Source organism: Thunnus maccoyii, chromosome 4, assembly GCF_910596095.1.
Source record: "Thunnus maccoyii chromosome 4, fThuMac1.1, whole genome shotgun sequence".
Lineage (NCBI taxonomy): Eukaryota > Metazoa > Chordata > Actinopteri > Scombriformes > Scombridae > Thunnus > Thunnus maccoyii.
In genome coordinates, this window is record NC_056536.1 from 5,126,895 (window position 1) to 5,147,245 (window position 20,351).

Here is a 20,351-nt window from a genome sequence, read left to right on the forward strand (position 1 = left end):
TGCAATGGTGTATTTCACTCCAGTCTTTCCAGGATGGAGCGAAGTGAAATGCGCTGTGCCGCTTCCAACTTTATAATTAAAGGTAAGCTCATTCGGCCAGTATGCACAGTAGGTTAAGTTAACAATTTCGAGTTGGGTGTCCCGAGTCCCGACGAATATCTGTAAAATCCTAAAATATCCCGGTTTTCAACATTCATTACCAAACTGTCCTGGTTTTCACCACAATTAAAATAATAATTATATTATTATACTTGTTTTCAGCACTTACATAGACGTTTATCATGATCTGTCCTACTCATTAACGTTATCTCACCCAAGTTAACCCAATATGAAAAGATAAACAATACACCATGCGTCTGACTTGTGTGTAGGTGTGTCAGTCATTTAATTTGTCGTTGTCAAGGCTGTTGCTACGACGCTTGCAGCTCTGTATGAATGAACCTGTCAGTATGCTAACGGTTAGCTGTCATGCTGAAGAGAGAGTCGGTCTTTTCTAAAATATGTCACCCTACGTTAGTAGTAAGGTTACTAAGTTCTTTTTTGTGTGTAGATGGCCAGTTGTTTTACATCGGGTCGAATCAACGCTACATGCGTTTGGTAGTGTTGACCGAGGAAGAAAAGAGGTCTGCCCTCATAGAGTGCCATGATAACCCTGGAGCCGGCAACCATCATGGTTTGAGAGTGTTGGGCCTCAAACCACAAGGTCACACAGAAAAGGCCTACATGTACCTGCTGAGGCCTGACCACGAGGTGCTCTTTCCTTTGTCCCCCTGAGACAAAGGAACAGCACCAAAAGAACGTTGCTTACGGACAAAAGGAGTCCATTGCAAACTCCTTTGCTTTGCAATTTTCACACCTCAGCAGGGAACAGTCAACAAACAGTCTCTCATTGGCAGAGATGCTCCTGCACAGCGGAGCGTCCTGATGACACAGCCATGACATCACCACCCCTTTTAAATCAGAGCACGCCCTGAAATATACGCCTTCATTGTGAACTGAGCTAGGAGGGGCATTGTCCTCCTGTTAATCAGCTTCACTAATGTAGGTACCCCACGCACGTGTTTTTCCCCTCACTGAAGACTCCCCTCGCTGGACGAGACGAGACATCGCCCGTGTTCACTTGAACACTATCCCTGGATCCGAGAGAGAGTGCTGCTGCAACCAGCGCCCTCAAATTCCCCTTCAGGAGTAGGAAACGGAGTTTCTTCAGGAGGACGTGGAACTTCTCTGCCCCGCTCTTCTTCACTGAGTCGACTCTGCTGTTTTCTCTGCCGTGCTGCCGAGAATCAGCCGCCGATAAGCTCGCCGACAGCAGCATGGCCACCATCTGCATCCGAGCCGGACAGAACTGGACAGAAAGACGGACTTCACATATACCCTGCTCTCTTTCTGAAGTGACCAAGTAAGAGGCTTAAGTCTGGGCAGAGGCAGTGTTAGTTGTGTGTTCTTTTCAGCATCAGTGCTGTTGTTCATCATTTAGCTTTTTAGCTTTATTGCTATTGTTTCTTGTTGCGTGAGTTGACGGACCGCCGTGTCCATTTGCTCTGCTTTACTCTTAGGAGTATTTAAAGTTTGCTGCCTGTATAGTTGTGTTCACCATGCTAGACTGTTTTGTGTTTCTCGACCACCAGGCAGCACCATCTTGCTATTGTCTTACCAAGACACCGCCATACTTCCGCCATCCGGTTTTCGTGCGACGTGACTTCCTCCCATAGTCACGTCTGCGTCGCAGACCGACAACGTCATCACATCAGGCCCCGTCGCCATCTTGTCTCACACACACCCCCACACTCTCTCTCTCTCTCACACACACACACACACACACCCCCACACTCTCTCTCTCTCTCTCTCTCACACACACACACACACACACGCATTCCCCTGCATGTGTTCAACCCTGTACATAGCTGTTTGTTTTGCTTTGGTAGATTAGATTTTAGAATAGTAGTTTATTGATCAGAGCATTTGTTAACTTTGTTAACCTTTCTAAGTTTAATAAATACTGTTATATCTTTAAAGAGTAGTTCTTTTGTCATTGTGTGTAACATATTGTGAAAAGTGGCAGATTGAAGGAGTCAGAGCTCGAATTCAACCCTTCTTTGTTCACTCTTGAATGTTTATCTCTCAGATATTAACATTCTAGGTGAACTCCTCTTATGAGACTACCTTGTTTGGTTGTTGGTCCCGGTTTCCAGGTGGTGCCCCGTATTTGTTAATTCATATTAATAATTCTATGAATTGTTATAATTGGTTAATTATCATTGATAATTGATAATTATTGCAAGTAATCAACTGTGCTCCTCACAGATCCAACAGTTGGTGCCCAAATTATTGATTGATATTAATAATCTTTCAAATTCATAATTATCTATGATAATTATCTATGATAATTATGAATTATTACTAATAACCAAACGCACTCCTGCCTGTCCCAACAAGAGGCACCAGAAACAGGGTTATTGCTGGATACTACTGGTCAACCCTTAATAGAGACGTGACTGACAGGATAAGTTATGATTGTACTTTGTCCTGCAGCATGTGATATACATATTGCTTTTTTCCTGGGGAAATGGTTTTGATTTGAGTGTGCTGGGATACAGAACAGTCAGTTTATAATACATGAATTTTGCAAGACACCATACGGATTTTAGATATTCAGTAATTACAAGACAATCATTCAAAGTGTAATTATGAAAGAAAATTAGCAAGTCATTAATTCTTGTCTCAGGTGAGATGTTGTCATCGCTGCCAGTTAAATGACCCCATCAAGACACAGACACCAGTTTTGCACTCTATCAAGGTAGTGCATGCCAAACTTATGCTGAACAAAGGGAAATGTGGTTAAATAAGTTTGTTGGGCTTGAAAGGAGTGCGTTTGGTTATTAGCTATAATTTATAATTATCACAGATAATTATGAATTATGAAATTAAAAATTATTAACTTAGTTAATAATGCGGGGCACCACCGGGAGACCGGGACTAATAATCAACTGTAAAGGTAGTCTCATAAACAAATTATTCACTTAAGGGGAGCTAATACCTGGTGTATCAGTACCTCTAAGTGAATGGTGAAGGTGAAAGTCCGAGCACTGACTCCCTCAATCAGCCACTTATCACAATAACAGATGCACAATAATGAAAAGAAACTTCTCTTTAAAGCTATAAATAGTATTTATTAACTTCCACAAGAGTTAACAGGGTCAACAATTGCTTCAATCAATAAATACTATACTACCAACTAATACTAGCGAAAAACACATATAAAACAGCAGCTGTGTAAAGGTAAATAGGTAAACTGAAGCATGTGTGTGTGAGAGAGAGAGGATGTAAGAGTATGTGTAAGTGTGTATGTGTGCGTGTGTGTGTGTGTGTATGTACGTGTGAGTCACAAGATGGCCGACGTGGATCACGTGACGATACAAGTGACTCAAGATGGTGCAGCTTCCGGGGGAAGTCGTGTCACGTGAGAACAACCGGCGGAAGACGCCACAGAGTTCCGGTTAACAATAGAAGATAGCGCCGACCGGTGGTCGGTGGCGTTTCTGCACTCACGTGTCTGATGCACTCACGTGTCTGATGACTCACGTGTCTAACAAAGGGGCAAGACGGCGCTATGGCCCTCTGTTATCTGACTATCAGATGTGTGGAAAACGTGTGTGGTTAGGTGGATGTGTAAGTGTATGTGCGTGTGTGTGTGTGTGTGTTAGTAAGAGAAGGAAAGAGAGGAAGGGAGATCGACTCTCAGTCCCGCGACCGTGAGGGGAGAGTAGCGGTTGCTTTGTCTACAGAGAGCGGGAGTACGGACGGTAGTCGGTACGCACATTGTCTGGTTGTGGACTGACAAAGCAACTTACTCTCCACTTGCGGTGGCACAAACACAGAAATTCCGAATGGGATAACACAAACAGTTTAGCGTGGTGAACACAAACTAAACAGGCAGCAACTTAAAACACACACTCTTCAGAGTGCAGCACGGGTCGAGGTCTCGTCTCGTCCAGCGAGGGGAGAAACTCCAAAAGAAAAGGGGGGAATAGCACACGTGTACGAGTCCCCTTCATTGGCGATCCAGCTGATCGAAAAGGCGAACCTTCTCCTAAGCAAGAGTACCTGAAAGAGGACGAGATTCTCTCCCGCTCCGTGTTTTAAAGGGGAATGACGTCACGGCTCCATTGCCATGACTCCCCGTAATGTTGGTGCGTCTCTGCCAATCAGAGACTGTGTTGGGACCATTTCCTACTTAGCACCTAGGTGCGAAATGGTGCACGCTGGGGAATGGAGTTAGTGATCAGCCTTTTGGTGCTGATCCTTTGTTTCAGGAGAACAAAGGCGGCCTCGTGGCCAGGCCTCAGGGTTTCCATGTAGGCCCATCTTTGTCTGACTGTATGTGGAGGCCCAACAAGTTAACAGGAAATATTTCCTCAGGTGAAAGAAGCTTGGGAGGTAGAAGGCTTGGACCTTATTGGCCCACTACCTGAAACAGCTAGAGGAAACAAATATGTGATGACCATGACAGACCTGTACACCAAGTGGGTTGCCGCTGAGCCCCTCACATGTAAGAGTGCAAGTGAAGTGTCTGCAGCCATTTTGGGCAAGATGTACTCTTTCGGCATGGTCAGGAAAATCATCACTGACCAAGGCAAGGAGTTCGTCAATGAGGTACCATTCAAAAACATGCTCTCAGCATAAAAATACAAACAATACTTATAATTATTACACTATAAAGTACTAACCCTTATGAAGGTATACCTTGTTTATTTTAACATGGGTATCATTTTGTTGCTATCTTACCTTGTTTATGAATTATTATTATTATTATCTTTTTAACACATTGATAGCCTTCTTTCCTCTTGCTATTTTTTTTCCTGCGTAAAATCATTCATCATTGTCAGAACCATTGTAACTATTTCTGTTACTGAACCATCCACAGTTGAATGAGAGAATCTTCCAGATTCTAAGAATAAAACATTCAATCTCCAGTGCATATCACCCCAAGACAAACGGGCAGGTAACGAAATTTTTCTTTTTTTTTATGTAATTCATACCTGTCTTGTGACTTTTGAAAGAAAAAAGATTATTAAATATATTTCATGAACTCTTTTGGAATGTTAAGGATGAAAGAGCAAATCAAAATATAAAGCGTGCTTTGAGGAAATATGTCAACAAGACCCACAACAATTGGGACCTCCACCTACCTGCAGTTGTGTATGGCATAAACACAGCTTTGCAGGTGGGTGTTCATTTTCCTCTTGGTTTGTCATGTAATAATGATTTTTACTTTTACATTTAATGCTAAATGCATTAATGCTGAACTTGCCTTGTGGAAGCCTGTATCCAGGCTTCCACAAGGCATACTCCCTATTTGTTGATGTTTCACCGGCATCCTCACTCACCTGAGGTCATGAATGCCTGTCCCATGGCAGACAGTTTTGAGGTTGGAGATCCAGATGAGGACATTGACACCATAGTGATGGAGATGAAGATGTTGAACGAGGTCAGTGCCCTTTCAAAATACAATGGACAATGGATGTCTAATATGAAAGAATTTTAAATTTAATTTACTGTTTTTGTAGGTTTTTCACAACATTGAAAGGGCACAAGGAAGACAACAAAAATCGTATGATGAGAAATGGGAGAAGGACTTGGGTCCTCTTCAGGATAAACAGGCAAGTGACTTATCCATCTAATCATAATCATATTAATGATTGACTCAAGCCAACTCATTGTGCGTTTAGGATGAGAGGGGGTTGCTCAAGTGTTTGGATAACTCATGGTATAATACTGAATTCCATTTTAGCTGAAATATGTCCTGGACACCAGTCGTCCTGCGGGGGAAATCATAATCAAAGATGGGGATGTCTGCCTCTTCCGTGAGGAATTCTGGTCTTTGGGTTTGAGCCGGTGCATGGATTCCAATGTGAGTATATTAATGTTGCTGTACCTCACTCACTTAGATTTAAACTCAAGAGAATATCACATTGAAGTTGGGTCGATCATGTAATTAATTAATTATTTAATTTAATTACTTTTAGATTGGAAATGCCTGTCTGAAGATTGTGGGAGAGGCTGCTCAGAGACATGTAATTTGTTTTAGTCTCATAAACTTCAGTGTATATGGTTTGTGTAGGTTTATTTGCATAGAAGTAATGATCAATACTGCTCTGAATGGGGAAAAGAGGTTCACATTGTGGACATGTTTGTTGTGCCCACATGGAAAACCACTACTGTGGACACCCTGGTTGGCCCGCCGGTGAGTTTTTGTGCAATACTCATACTTTTGTACATTTGTACACAAATGCATTAAATTATTAATACATGTATTTATATTCCAATAATACCAGGACAACATGGGCTCAAAGAATGCTATTTTGTTTCCTGCATGGAGCACACAACCAGATCGAGCAGATCACTACTTGCTATGTGTTGAGTGAAAATCGATAACACTCAGACACATTGAATTTCTGCCATAACAAAGTTATATGCTTAATGTGTTGGCACTGTGGTCATGTAAAAATGTGTCTGTTGCAGGTGTTATTGGTAGCAGAAAGGGAGATCATTTTTTTGACTCTCTTCTCCCTGGTGGTTTTGGAGATGAGACGTACAGAAACATATTTAGGTCCATACATAAGAAAAATAGTTGGCCCTGTTTTGTGGCCCATAACATTTTCTGGAGTTGTTTAGACTGTTGCTTTTCATGTTTAATAGTCACATATTTTATGAGGAGCTTTGTTCTATGGCTTCAGGTTTCGATATAAGCCTTGTTCTATGGCTTCAGGTTTCAATATAAGCCTTGTTCTATGGCTTCAGGTTACGAAATAAGCCTTGTTCTATGGCTACAGGTTTCAGTATAAGCCTTGTTCTATGGCTAAAGGTTTTGATAGGAGCTCAATTAAGGTTTGGCCCAGGGATAGGGATTTACTTGTACAGCTTTACCTAGGGTTATGATGATTTATCCACAGCAGAGATGTAACTTTGTGCCTTTATTTGATTTTTAGACAAATTGCATGTCACATTGACCCAGGACCATGGACCGAGAAGACAGGCAGTGACTTTGACGTAAATGCTTTTAAAGCGTTATGTTGACTGAGTGTCATACTAATGTACATAGCAGTTTTCATCATGATCACTTTCTCAGTCACATTTATAGACTACCACAGACATGGACATGCAACATTTAATTTTAACACACTGATTCAAAGTATGAGATTCAGTTTTGTGTTTTTCAGGGCTTTCCTGAACAAATGACTGGAAACCACTGCGGTGTTATCATGCTCGTAGTAAACTTGTGCAATTTCCACACAATGTTTTTCTGTTTGTCAGAAGCCTTTGTAATCATTACCTTTTTCTATATTTCACAGTATGCCCTCTGCATCTGCACTGGCAGTCCACTTAACTTCTCGGAAGTAAGTTTAATTCATGCAACTTAGGTAAACAAAAAAGTTGCATTGCAATTCACCAACTTTATATGTGTATTACAGAGTGACATGCAGTCTATCGACAAATGGTGGTGTGTGCAGCTCATGGAGAGGTTCTCCATTGAAGGGTAGGATAACTTTTTAATAGGAAAACATTGGTCCGCTTCATGATGACACTACATTGAAAGTACTGTACTTTAATTATTCAAAAGGCATGGTCAACGCTTTGTCTTTTGGACAGAGGAGGCAAAGGCACTGCTGGCCGAAACACTAGAGCCTCTTCTTACGCTACCATGCAGACTTACCCACAGCAACCCACTGAAGGTATGGCCAACACTCACCTCATAGCCATCTTCAGTTTTCCATCAAGCATTTTGTTGCTGCATATTTTGACTTGTCCGTCTGTTGTTGTTACTCATGTATGGTAATGGCATACCAACAGCTGATGTTATAGGTTAATCCCAACCTCAGGTATTTTTCTTTGTTAAAAGGAGGAGCCCAAAATCATGAAGGACCTCCACCTGGCTGTACAGTGGGTCCACAGCGACCCAGGGGTATTCGCAGGAGAGGTGAAAGAGCCAACCTTCCTGAGTCTGGAGGAAGAGGACCAGCAGAAGGTCTTGAAGGTGGTGCTGGAGGGAGAGGACCTTGAAGCTAAGGACCCCTTCATGTTTGTGTTTGAAAAGATGGAGGACATGGAGGTTTTCCTCACAGCGTGTTGGGATCAGCAGGGCCTGAAAGTAAACTCCGCATGTATAAACCCTTACACTCTCTTGTGGCAGGACACTAATTAGGTGCCCCACACCCTCACCTTCCCTTGTGGCTGGACGCTGGAAAGGTGCCCCACACACTCACAAACCCTCACCCTATCTTTTACCCACTCATGGCCTCATGGCCTGACGTGGTGAGTGGGCTTACAACCAAGCCTGGCCACACCTGTTCAAACTGTCAATTAATTTAAAATTCTCTTTTAGATTTAGCTTTACTGTGCAACTTTTTTCATAGATAATTATGAATTATGAAAATAAGATATTGTTAACCTTAATCAATAATTCGGGCACCAACTGTTGGATCTGTGAGGAACACAGTTGATTATTTGCAATTATTATCAATTATCAAGGATAATTAACTAATTATGACAACTAATAGAATTATTTATATGAATTAACAAATACGGGGCACCACCCGGAAACCGGGACCAATAACCAAACAAGGTAGTCTCATAAAAGGAGTTCACCTAGAATGTTAATATCTGAGAGATATCAACATTCGAGGGTGAACAAAGAAGGGTTTAATTCGAGCTCTGACTCCTTCAATCAGCCACTTTTCACAATTACACACAATAATGACAGAAGAACTTCTCTTTAAAGATATAAAAGCGTTTATTAAACTTAGCAGAATTAACAAAGTTAACAAATGCTTCATTCAATAAACAACAATTCTAAAATCTAATTATACCAAACAAAACACAACAGCTATGTACAGGGTTGGACACATGCAGGGGAATGTATGTGTGTGTGTGTGTGTGTGTGTGTGTGTGTGTGTGTGTGTGTGTGTGTGTGTGTGTGCGAGCGTGCGTGTGTGTGACAAGATGGCGACGGGGCCTGACGTGATGACGTCGGTCTGCGACACGGACGTGACTATGGGAGGAAGTCACGTTGCGCGAGAACCGGATGGCAGAAATATGGCAGTCTCTTGGTTAGACAGAAGCTTTTGGATCAAATGAAAGAACACAAAGAAAGAAACAAGTGCCAGATCCCAAAACACAAAAATCCACACAAGTGAGAGAGAGCCCCAACTCCCCAGCAGTACGCAGCTTCATCACCAAAACACTCCAAAACTTGGAAAGAATGGATCCCATCACACCTCTAGAACTAGAATGGCAATATTCTCATCTTCCCCAAGGACATTCCCTCCCTCAACTCTCTGCTCTCACCATGGCTCGAGGGAGCATTTAATGGAGCACACTTCACTTGCAGGCTAGCATGCAAACACAGCTCTATGCCCCCATCTGAAACCCCTACAAAACTGCTGGTCATCAAAGGTATTCACACAAACATCACAGAGACACAAGTCAAAGAAGAACTGGACAAACAAGACATCTACATCTCCAGAATACACAGAATTACAAGCAAATCCACTCAACAGCCAACCACTTTCATCAAGATCCAGCTCACCAACCCAGACCAAGCTGCTAGCCTTCTCCATGAGGGCTTTTACATGGACCTTTTTCAGTACAGAGTAGAGAAGGCACAACCTCCACCCACCACCAAACAGTGCTATAAATGCCAACAATTCAACCATATCTCAATCAACTGCACCAACCCAGTCGTATGCCTGAGATGTGGAGAAAACCACCAGCACAAAACCTGCACAAAAGAAAAGCGAGAAGCCAAGTGTGCCAACTGTGCAGGCGAACACTCCGCTGCCTCCAAGACCTGTCCAGTCTACCTTTCATACATGACCGCATCAAACAAAAAGACACCATCTGCCGAACCCTCAGCCGGAAAACCCACTACCACTAACCCCCCAAGCCTGCACCCTAATGATGGCACCCACCTCACTCATCTGCGTGATGACTTAAAAAAACTCACCATGGACGACAAGAAAATAGAGGAAGTACTCAAAACCATCAGGAAACACAATATATGAAGTGTGTGTCATTCTCTGTATGACAACAGATGTCTATTTCCAGTAATTTTCTTTTTTTCCTTCTAACACTCTTCATAATGGCCCTCACCACCTTTCTACACATAAATATTAGAGGAATAAGGGGAAGCAAAGAGGAGCTAATCCAACTGCTAAACAAGAAGAATGTCTCTGTGGCTTCCATAAATGAAACACTGTTATCAACCAAATCACAAATTCAGATCCCTGGCTACAACATCATAAGAAAAGAACGGCAGACAGGACATGGAGGAGGAGTAGCAATCTTGATCAGAAAAAAAACATTGAATACAGTGAAATTGATTACAGTCTCTCATCAGAAGAACTACAAGGAAATGAATACAGTGCAACCAAAATGAAAATCCATTCACATCACCCTATTACAGTCACCAGCATTTACTGTCCCCCTGGAATAAAACCTTCAGCTGCACTGTTTAACGCTATCTCTAACCCCAGCCGCTCCCTCATAATGGGAGATCTCAATGCAAAGCATGTAGACTTCCACTGCAGAAAAACAAATCAAAGTGGCATAGCACTAAAACAGATCTTGAATAGCACAAATCTGTCAATCATCAACACAAACAAACCCACCTATACATCCCCCCAAACAGGCAGCACAGACATTCTGGACTTGATCATATGCTCCCCTGATCTGGCTTCAAAACTGCATAAGTTCTCCTCCAAAAATCATCTCTCCAGCGACCACTTACCTGTCCTCACAACATTCTCCTTTCATCTGCAAGCAACTCCAAGGAAGAAGTACAACTACAAAACTGCAAGGTCTAGACCAACAAGCAGTGCTGTCAAATCAACTTCTCACCCAAGCCAGAGAGGAAACAATACCCCAAAACCCTGCTAAAACACTGACACAGACATTACCCCTTCACCTGCTCCAACTCATAAGACACAAGAGAAAGCTGAGAGGAGAATTCATAAGGTTCAGATCACCCCAAACCAAAACAGAAATAAACAGACTCCAAAACACTATTAAAATACAACTTACCCTTCAAAAGCAGAAAACCTGGAACACATTCTACAGAAAACTCAATCAGGACACAAATCCCCGGACCTTCTGGCAAAAAATAAAGAGCGTAAATGGAGATTCAGAAAACAATAACACACCACCAATCAAATCCTCAGGCACAATCAGTGACAACAAAGAAAAAGCCACACTCTTCCGTAATCATCTTGAAAACATCCACTCATGCCCAAATGACCCACACTTTGACAATACATGGAAAGACCTGGTTGATAAAGAAATAGCAAAACACAACACAAAAGAGACAAATACAGCCAATCTCATCACAGAACATCATCCCCTCACAAAGCCAGTCACCATCCAAGAAATACAACTGCACTTGAAAAAGATGAAAAATAAAGCACCGGGGGAGGACAATGTTGACACCATACTGATAAAACAAGCACCAACCGCTTATCTCCAGCACCTTGGACAGCTCTTTACCACCTGCCTCATAACCGCACATTTCCCCTCACCTTGGAAGGTTGCTGTTGTCACTATGATCCATAAACTAGGAAAAGACCCGCACAATGCCACTAGTTATCGCCCCATAAGCCTTCTCAGCCACATTGGAAAACTGTTTGAAAGAATACTCACCTCACGCCTCACCAACCACATAAACTCTATAGGCCTCCTAGGAATTCATCAAGCTGGCTTCAGAAAAGGGAGAGCCACCACAGACAACATCATCCGATTATCAGAAGACATCCACAGAAACTTCAACAAAAAAGAAATAACCATGGCAACATTCTTTGATATAGAAAAAGCTTTCGACAAGGTATGGCACAACGGACTCAAATACAGACTACTGGATACAAATCTCAAACTCCCAAAACCCACCCAATCCATCATCTTCAGCTTTCTTAACAACCGCCAAATCAATGTCAAGGTTGCCTCTGCCATATCAACACCTTTCACCCCCAAGCAGGAGTTCCAGAGGGTGCAGTTCTGAGTCCACTTCTCTTTCTACTATACATTTCTGATATATACTACCCCCCAGCCACCATAGCCAAAGTCTCACAGTTTGCAGACGACCTCTGCTACTGGTCCAGTTCCAAATGTCCAAACCTAGCAGCCAAAAAACTCCACATATGCATAACTGAAATAGAAAACTGGTCTAACATGTGGAGAATCAAACTAAACCCTGCCAAAACACAGTGCGTCCTCCTCACTAAAAAACCACACCTGCAGCCCAACAACAGTGCCAATCTAACACTATACAACCAGAAAATCTATATCAGTAAAGAAGCAACATTCCTCGGAGTCACATTCCAAAACAACATGACCTGGACAAAGCACGTCAATAACCTGGAACAAAAAGCAAACAATAGACTCAAAGCCCTCTGTGGAAAACATGGCGCATCACCCTCTACAGTCATCAAAGTCTACCTATCATACATCCGACCACTCTTCGAATACTCTGTCCCCGCCTGGATCACCATTTCTGATAACCAGCTACAACGCCTACAAACAATCCAGAACAAAGCACTCAAACTAGCACACAGACTCCTATCCTACATCAGCAATCACTATATACACACCATAACCCAAACCTTAAGACAGAGACACCAAACAATAGCACTGAAATACCTGAGGATAGCGACAAACAATCCTTCACTCCAAAGAACCATAAAGGAAGCAAAATTAACAGTTAACACCCCCTCTCATTCATTCTACAGCTAACCAAAGCCCCTCCAGCCACCGACCCCCCATGACTGACTAACCAAACCTGAATACACAGAATATTATTTCACCTCTGCTGCTTAATATCACCCACATGCACACACATACATAAATGTAAATAAAACACACCAAACAAGTTTTTTTTGTTTGTTTTGTTTTGTTTCTGTTCTTGTTTGTGCCTTGGCCCACATGTGTCCTGAAATCTCATGTGTCCCCCCACGTCCTTCTGCCTCTCCTCCGCCAACTAAGACCAAAAGGACACAAGACCACCTACTATGGATAGAAAAGGGCAGAAGCCCTGAGCTATCCCTCCAGGCCCATGATCTTCTAAGTCTAAGTCTAGACAGAAGCAAGATGGTGCCGTCTAGTGGTCAGCGTCTTGCACTCACCCAATTCTGTGAAAAAACATGTGTCTGATGGCGGATAAGGAAAGACAAAGCAAAGTTTTGTCCGACGTTATCTGACCATCAGATACGCAAAAAGATGTCAGTGCGTGTATGTGTGCACGCGTGCATGTGTTAGTCAGAAGAGAGAGGGAAGACGGAGAGAGAACGATCGTGAGAGGAAGAGAAGCGGTTCCTTTGTCCACAGACAGCGTGTGTACGGACGGCGGTCTGTAATGCACGTTGCCTGGTTTCTGACCGACAAAGCACTTACTTTCTCACTCACGATGGCACAAACACAGCGGTAGTCCCGAGCGGGACAAAAACAAAACAGTCTAGCGTGGTGAACACAACTAAACAGGCAGCAAACTTAAAATACTCCTAAGAATAAAGCATGAAAAAATGGACTCGGCGGTCCATCAACAACACAACAAAATAATAGCAATAAAGCTAAAAGCTAAATGCTAAACAACAGTAACTGATGCTGATAAGAACACACAATTAACACTGCCTCTGCCCAGACTTATGCCTCTTACTTGGTCGCTTCAGAAAGCGAGCAGGGTGTGTGTGTAGTCCGTCTTTATGTCCGGCTTTGTCCTGGGCTCGGATGCAGATGGTGGCTGTTCTCGCACGGTCGGCAAAAAGCACGGCAGAGTCGAGTTTCTTCCTTCTCGAGGGAATTTGAGGACGCTGGTTGCAGCAGCGGTCTCTCTCGGATCCAGGAATGTGTTCTGGTGAACACGGGCGAAGTCTCGTCTCGTCCGGCGAGGGGAGTCTTCGATGAGGGGAAAACACGTGCGTGGGGTACCCCCTTTAGTCAAGCTGATTCAGAGGAACAGAAGTTACCCCTAGCTCAGTGACATAGGAAAGGAGTGTGCTTCAGGGCACGTTCAGTTTTTAAAGGGGCGGTGATGTCATGGCTGCGTCATCAGGACGCTCCTGCACAGCGGACCGTCTCCGCCAATGAGACTGTATGTTGACTGTTCTCTGCTGAGGTGTGAAAATCGTAAAGCATCCTTGGAAATGGAGTTTGCAATGGACTCCCATTGTCTGTAAGCAGCATTTTGGCGCTATTCCTTTGTCTCGGGGGAAACAAAGGAAAAAAGCACCTCGTGGTCAGGCCTCACAGGTGGCTCTGTGTGACCTCATGGTTTGAGGCCCAACACTTGAATATATGAAGTTTATTGAAAACATATATCTGAGCTCAGAGAAGCCTTTGGCACCGTGTACACATGGATATAGTCATACCAAAAACTTAGCACAAACAGGAAAACAATCACTTCTTATAGAGTTGTTCAGGTCATACCACCAGGCAAGGGAGAAACAAGGACACTTGGTGTCAGAATGAACTCTAATTGGAAAATAATGCAGGCAGCTGTTGTTACCCATCCAAGGCTACCATCTTATCTCCTAGCCTGGCGCCGTGAAGCTAAAACATCTCTTGTATGAGACCTTGGAGGCCAGAGTAAAGGCCCTGTAGGTAAAAAGACCTAGCTCATAAGTTGAACATTTCCATAAATTGAACATCGAACATCTCTCCTTCACAAATGAACATTTTTTTGTTAATGGTAGCAGGTGGGTTTAAAAGGAACACCAGTGAATTTATGGTTAACAGAATATTTTATCCCACGCACATAACACTAAGAAAATAACTATATGAGAGATAGTCTTTATGCTGCACTAACATAACATGAAAAGTGTAAATTGAACATGCAGAGATGTAATTATCTATACTCATTTATATCCATCCCAGATAGTGTGATTTTTTTTTTTTTTTGGTAGCATCCCCTTTAAGCCCACCAGGTAAAAATGTTAATTAAAAAATAAAGATAAACATACACATTTATTATCTATTTATAATAGATAATAAATATTATATATATATATATATATATATAGCATATAATAAATGGACTGTACTTGTATAGCGCCTTTCTAGTCTTCCGACCACTCAAAGCGCTTTTTACACTACGAATCACATTCACCCATTCACACACATTCATACGCTGAATGGGTACAGGGGTTACCATGCAAGGTCCCAACCTGCCCATCAGAGAAAGCTAACCATTCACACACATTCATACACTGATGGCACAGCCATCAGGAGCAATTTGGGGTTAAGTGTCTTGCCCAAGGACACATCGGCATGTGGACTGGAGGAGCCGGGATTCGAACCGCCGATCTTCCGATTAGTGGATTCCGATTAGTGGACGACCCGCTCTACCTCCTGAGCCACAGCCGCCCTATACGCATAATATAATATAATATAATATAATATAATATAATATAATATAATATAATATAATATAATATAATATAACATAATATAATATAATATAATATAATATAATATGCATACAAAAATGCAAACTATACATGCTTATCATGCTTTATGTCAATGCATTGAACCATACTATGCAGCTACTGTATTGATGCAGCACATGATGATAGGATATGATGTAATTAGGTGAACTGATGTGTGTGTCAATAAATGTATGTCATTAAGCACTGTGTTGATATATGATCACATTTGTCTGTGATAATGAATGAATTAAAAAAACTCATCTTAATCAGTGTTCATATCCATCACTGAAAAGGGTGACAATATCCCAAATATCCAACAGTAACCATAATATGAGGGTTGACGACAGTGGAGTGTTAGAGTGATAATCAGTAGGGCCCCACATTAGTAAAGTAATCACATAGGGGGAGTGGGGAGAGCAAGGTAGGAGGCCCTTGGAGAATGGGATGCTGGAAGGTGCTTGCAGTAAGAGTGAGAGAGACTCGGACTACATTCTCCATGCTACATTCACCACAGGTGCAGGTAGCCTAAACAGAAGTGTGTGTTGTGACATGGGCAAATAAAAAACTATCCATTCAGCGGCCTTGTGTCATCATATTCCTTTTATTTCTGCATTAATCACTGTGTAATTTTAGTAAAGCATTTTTTCAAAATAATGTTAAGAAAACAATGAATTTTAACAAAACAAAAGCAGTTGTGCAGTTCTTCTATGTTACACAACCTATCCGTGCTTTTAGGCGGCATGATATCAGCTGCGTCAGTGGAAATGCATAGAATAATAACAAGCATTAAATGTGTTTAAACATTCATCTCATCAAAAGTGCAAGGCCCTAAAAACGTAGAAATTCCCAAGCTCTTAGCTGGTGGGAAAGACCTATCAGATCGTACGTGTAATAATCATCATATGAGAAAAAAAAAATACTGACCTCAGACCAGTTGTTTTCCCAAATCGACTCTTTTATGGAAACTATTTTTTTGTAAACTAACTTTTACAGAAATCTCAGCAGAGAAAGTTTGGTCAGACCCCAATAAATTCCTCATTCCAAAAGAAATTCACATTAATTAAGGAATCACATAGATACTATCCTTGCAATAAATTAATGCATAAATTTAAAGTAGATATTTCTCCAGTATGTCCTTTCTTTAAAACAGAAATTGAAACCATTTCTCAGTTATTCTATTAATGTATTTACTCTCAGGAGTTCTGGATTGATGTTGCTCTGTTAATTTATCAAAGCTTCAACAAAGTGAGGCCAGAATTAGAAGAAATGGACATTTTTTTCTGAATACAGACTCACAACCTACTAACAATGCTCTCAAACGTTATTTGTCGGCAAATATCTCATCCATATGGCTAGAGTGCTTCTTATCACACCTAACATTCCTCTGTTCTGTATTGAACTACAACTCTTTGTCTGTATTTCCAAGATAACAACAAACAAAAAAGCTATTAAAACCTCTCAAATATTTTGGAAATTACTTTGTAATAAAATAAATAATTTACAAAATATATGTTTACATATATATGTTTAATTATGTTTACACTCGCGTATGCACCACGCAGATCGGGCAGTGACAAACTCAACTCTAATGTTGTTTGTCCAAGTGGTGTTGCCATACTTAGCTGTCCAAGATGGTGGACCTGCTCACGCATGCGTGATGCAAATCGGCAGTGACACAAGCGATTCCTATAGGACTGAATGGGCGCCATTTTTAGTCCGGTATCCAGCTCCTATCCCGGGATTCCACGGGGTGCGTGTGCACCACGTTCCAGCTCCGACACGGTTTTGATCCGTCCTCTGCACAGCTCCCTACTCCACCAGAGGCGTGGAGTAATTTAGTAATTTAGTAATTTCAGTAATTACAGCAGCCTAGTCAAAGCCGATAAAGTCCCTTAAAGGTCCAGTGTGTAATATGTGTGGTATTTAGCGGCCTCTAACAGTGAGGTTCTAGATTGAAGCACTCTGCCGCTCATCCCTCCCCTCCCTAAGACTTTAGAGAGGTTCCAGAAGCTACGGTGGCCTTCAAGGACGAGAAGCTATTTGCTGAAGATGTCATCGTCCATGACAACTTCGAGCATTTCTAACAAGTCAAGTGATGAGGTGAATATGTATTTAGTTATTTAGTCTATAGTACTATAGGTTATAGCTCACAAGTAAGATAGCAATTATGAGTGTTTTATTGTTTTGGTAATACAAGCTAACATTAGCAATGTCATGCTAAACAAAACTTATGTTATTTTATTCTAAAGTTAAGCATTATTGATAGCGAGATAGCGTTGGCAGGATAACGTTACATATTCTATTATCCGTTTGCAGAGTCAAGTACCGGAGGTTAGAGGAGGAGGAAGAGGGCGAGAAAGAGGGCGAGTTAGCGGTTCTGCTGCAGGCAGGGCCAGGCAAGGGAGGAGAGCAAACACCAGCACCGCGGAAGCAGGGGAGGAGGCTGGAAACCCTCTGAAGGGACCGAAGCGACTGAGGTTTGTGACGTTATTTATACAATTATTTTATCATATTCATACCCGTTCTGCACGATATTAAAAATGCCAATACAGCACAAAGTGGTATTTACATAGCAGCTCTGTGCTTTACATTACTGTAGTCTGTATAGTTTGATGTGTTATCAGTGTAATGTGAGTCAGTAGCCCCTTTTACATAGCCCGTTCAAGGCGGGAATCCTGCGCCTGTAATCCGCCTTGCTGTTCTGTTTAGCCCATATTCAGACCAAATCAGGCGGCGCAGCGCACAGCTGCAGGGTTGAGGAGGTGTGTGGGTGTGTTTGTGCTTTAGAAGCTAACCGCTGTGAAACAATCAGAAAATAACGTTTATCGATCTGATTCACCGGCTTCCTCACTAACTTTATTAGGGCTCCCTCTCTTCATTCACCCTCTAGCTCACTCGACCACAGCTGCTCCCTCTCTCTTTCTCTCGTCCTTTTAAAATGAGTCGGGAAGCCGACAGAAAAGTCTAACTTTACTTTTAACGTTATCAAATGAAGAGAAATGTCCTCCCCTTGGATCCTCATTACAGCTATAATGCGGGTTCTCTGTATAAAAGAGGCTACTGAAAACATCAGCAACACTACTGAATGATTATATAAATACTATATAGGAACAGTATCGAGCAGCAATATTTTGACTTTTTTTAAAAATCATGTTATTGTTGTAGACATGTTTGGGAACACTGGACAGCCTACAGTCCATATTCTGCACTACCATTACCATATTTCCAACATATCATGAAACGTATAACCTATAAAGCCTTATCTGTGTTTTTCCTGTGTTTTATTTTTTCATAAACTTCTTGAAGAGATGACCTTGGATGTGCACAGGCAGCTTACCAGTGAACTGCTTCAGAGGCAGCCAGGGTTCATTTTTGATGCCTTGATGATGCATCAGTGCAGACATGGTGTCTCACCGCTTGCTGGAGTGTCAGGGGTACCATGTTGTAGTAACTGTACAGACATGCCTACGGACCGGGAGAGGAAATGCTATGGAGAGTACCCTGCAGATTGTGTAATAATAACACGGCACTTCTCCCAGTACTGTCTTGAAAATGCTTTTTATGCATTCACAGGCGGTACTGGGAGGACATTATGGTATTTGGCCAAACCAGGAAGCCTGAGGATGACAACCAAGAGTACCGTTATGCTGCCTATAGACATTTCATCTATTGACAGCATGGCTCTTTAGGCCAGGGAAACCGACTTGTCATCCCCAGTTGCTGTTTTTGGAGGATCAGGGACAAGTTCCCTGGTCCTCCAAAGACATTACACTGGTTTCACACCTGGCCTCTGAGTTTCCCTCCAGGTCCTCTGGAACGTCCACACAGTATCTCAGGTACTCACACACCTGCCTGTTCATCATCAAGGCATCAAATCATCTCATATTTATTTGTTACATTTCTGATATTTTATTTATTTTATACTTGTTCTATACATTTTATATATTTATATATTTCCTGTATAATTATTAAACTTTTTGTTTATATATTCACATTTGTTCAACTTAAATGTGCAAGTTTACCAAATAAAAGATATTCATCAGAATATTATCAAGTTTTGCTGTGATAATTGCAATGATAAACATTAATATATACTTATACAATGACAGTATTTCCCTGCAGTCAGTATATTGTCATTACCACTTCCACCATTAATTTATATTGTCATTATTTATATTTATAAAGCAACATAAAACAGTAGTGAAGTTGGAATACCACTGATCCTCAGAACAGGGCACTGTAGTATATGTTATGGATTAATTTTCATTGCTACTTCAGGTTATGTTAATTGTAATTCACTAGTTTGAACCACAAAATAAAAATATAAAAAACAACACTAAGAATAATGACATTTGTAATAAAAATATATTTTATTTAACAGAAACATTTTTGGACATCCATTTCAATCTGGACAATAAAAGGATAACATCAACATGCAGCTTTTACTGTTCAAACAAACATTTTGACAGCTTATTCTGTGTTCTTCAGAGTTGATTCTGATAAAGACAGAATAATCTATCAAATCATTAGTCTCTTTGAACACTAAAAGCAGTGTGATTAAACTTATCTGATCACCTTCCAGCAGTCAAATTGCTGCACATATAATAGGTGACAAGGGTCAGACCAATACCACACCAAAGGTATTCAATTTACTGCTCTGGATGAAGATGCTCTCATGGCAGGAACAACACCCATGATTCACTGGCACTGCTTTTCCTCATCTTCTCCAGGAGCTGTGTGTAGAGCAGCAGCTGCATGGAAAACTGCTTCTGTGGAAGACAGTACCATTACACACAGAGTTAATTTACTATTTCATACATTTTATACAGTTGTACATATGAAAATAGTGCTATTTAGCCAAGAGTAGGACTTACAGGGTAAGTT

General features: G+C 41.6%; 1 protein-coding gene across 1 annotated transcript in view; it reads left to right on the plus strand.

Moving 5' to 3' along the window:
- The first annotated feature begins 17,045 nt into the window (after positions 1-17,045).
- lamb2l (laminin, beta 2-like) overlaps positions 17,046-20,351 on the plus strand; it is a 96,254-nt gene continuing 92,948 nt past the window's right edge. The window contains exons 1-2 of the mRNA XM_042408126.1: positions 17,046-17,567; positions 17,784-17,944. Coding sequence (XP_042264060.1) covers positions 17,517-17,567; positions 17,784-17,944 — 212 coding nt within the window. The 5' untranslated portion in view covers positions 17,046-17,516. The remainder of the gene's footprint in view (positions 17,568-17,783; positions 17,945-20,351) is intronic.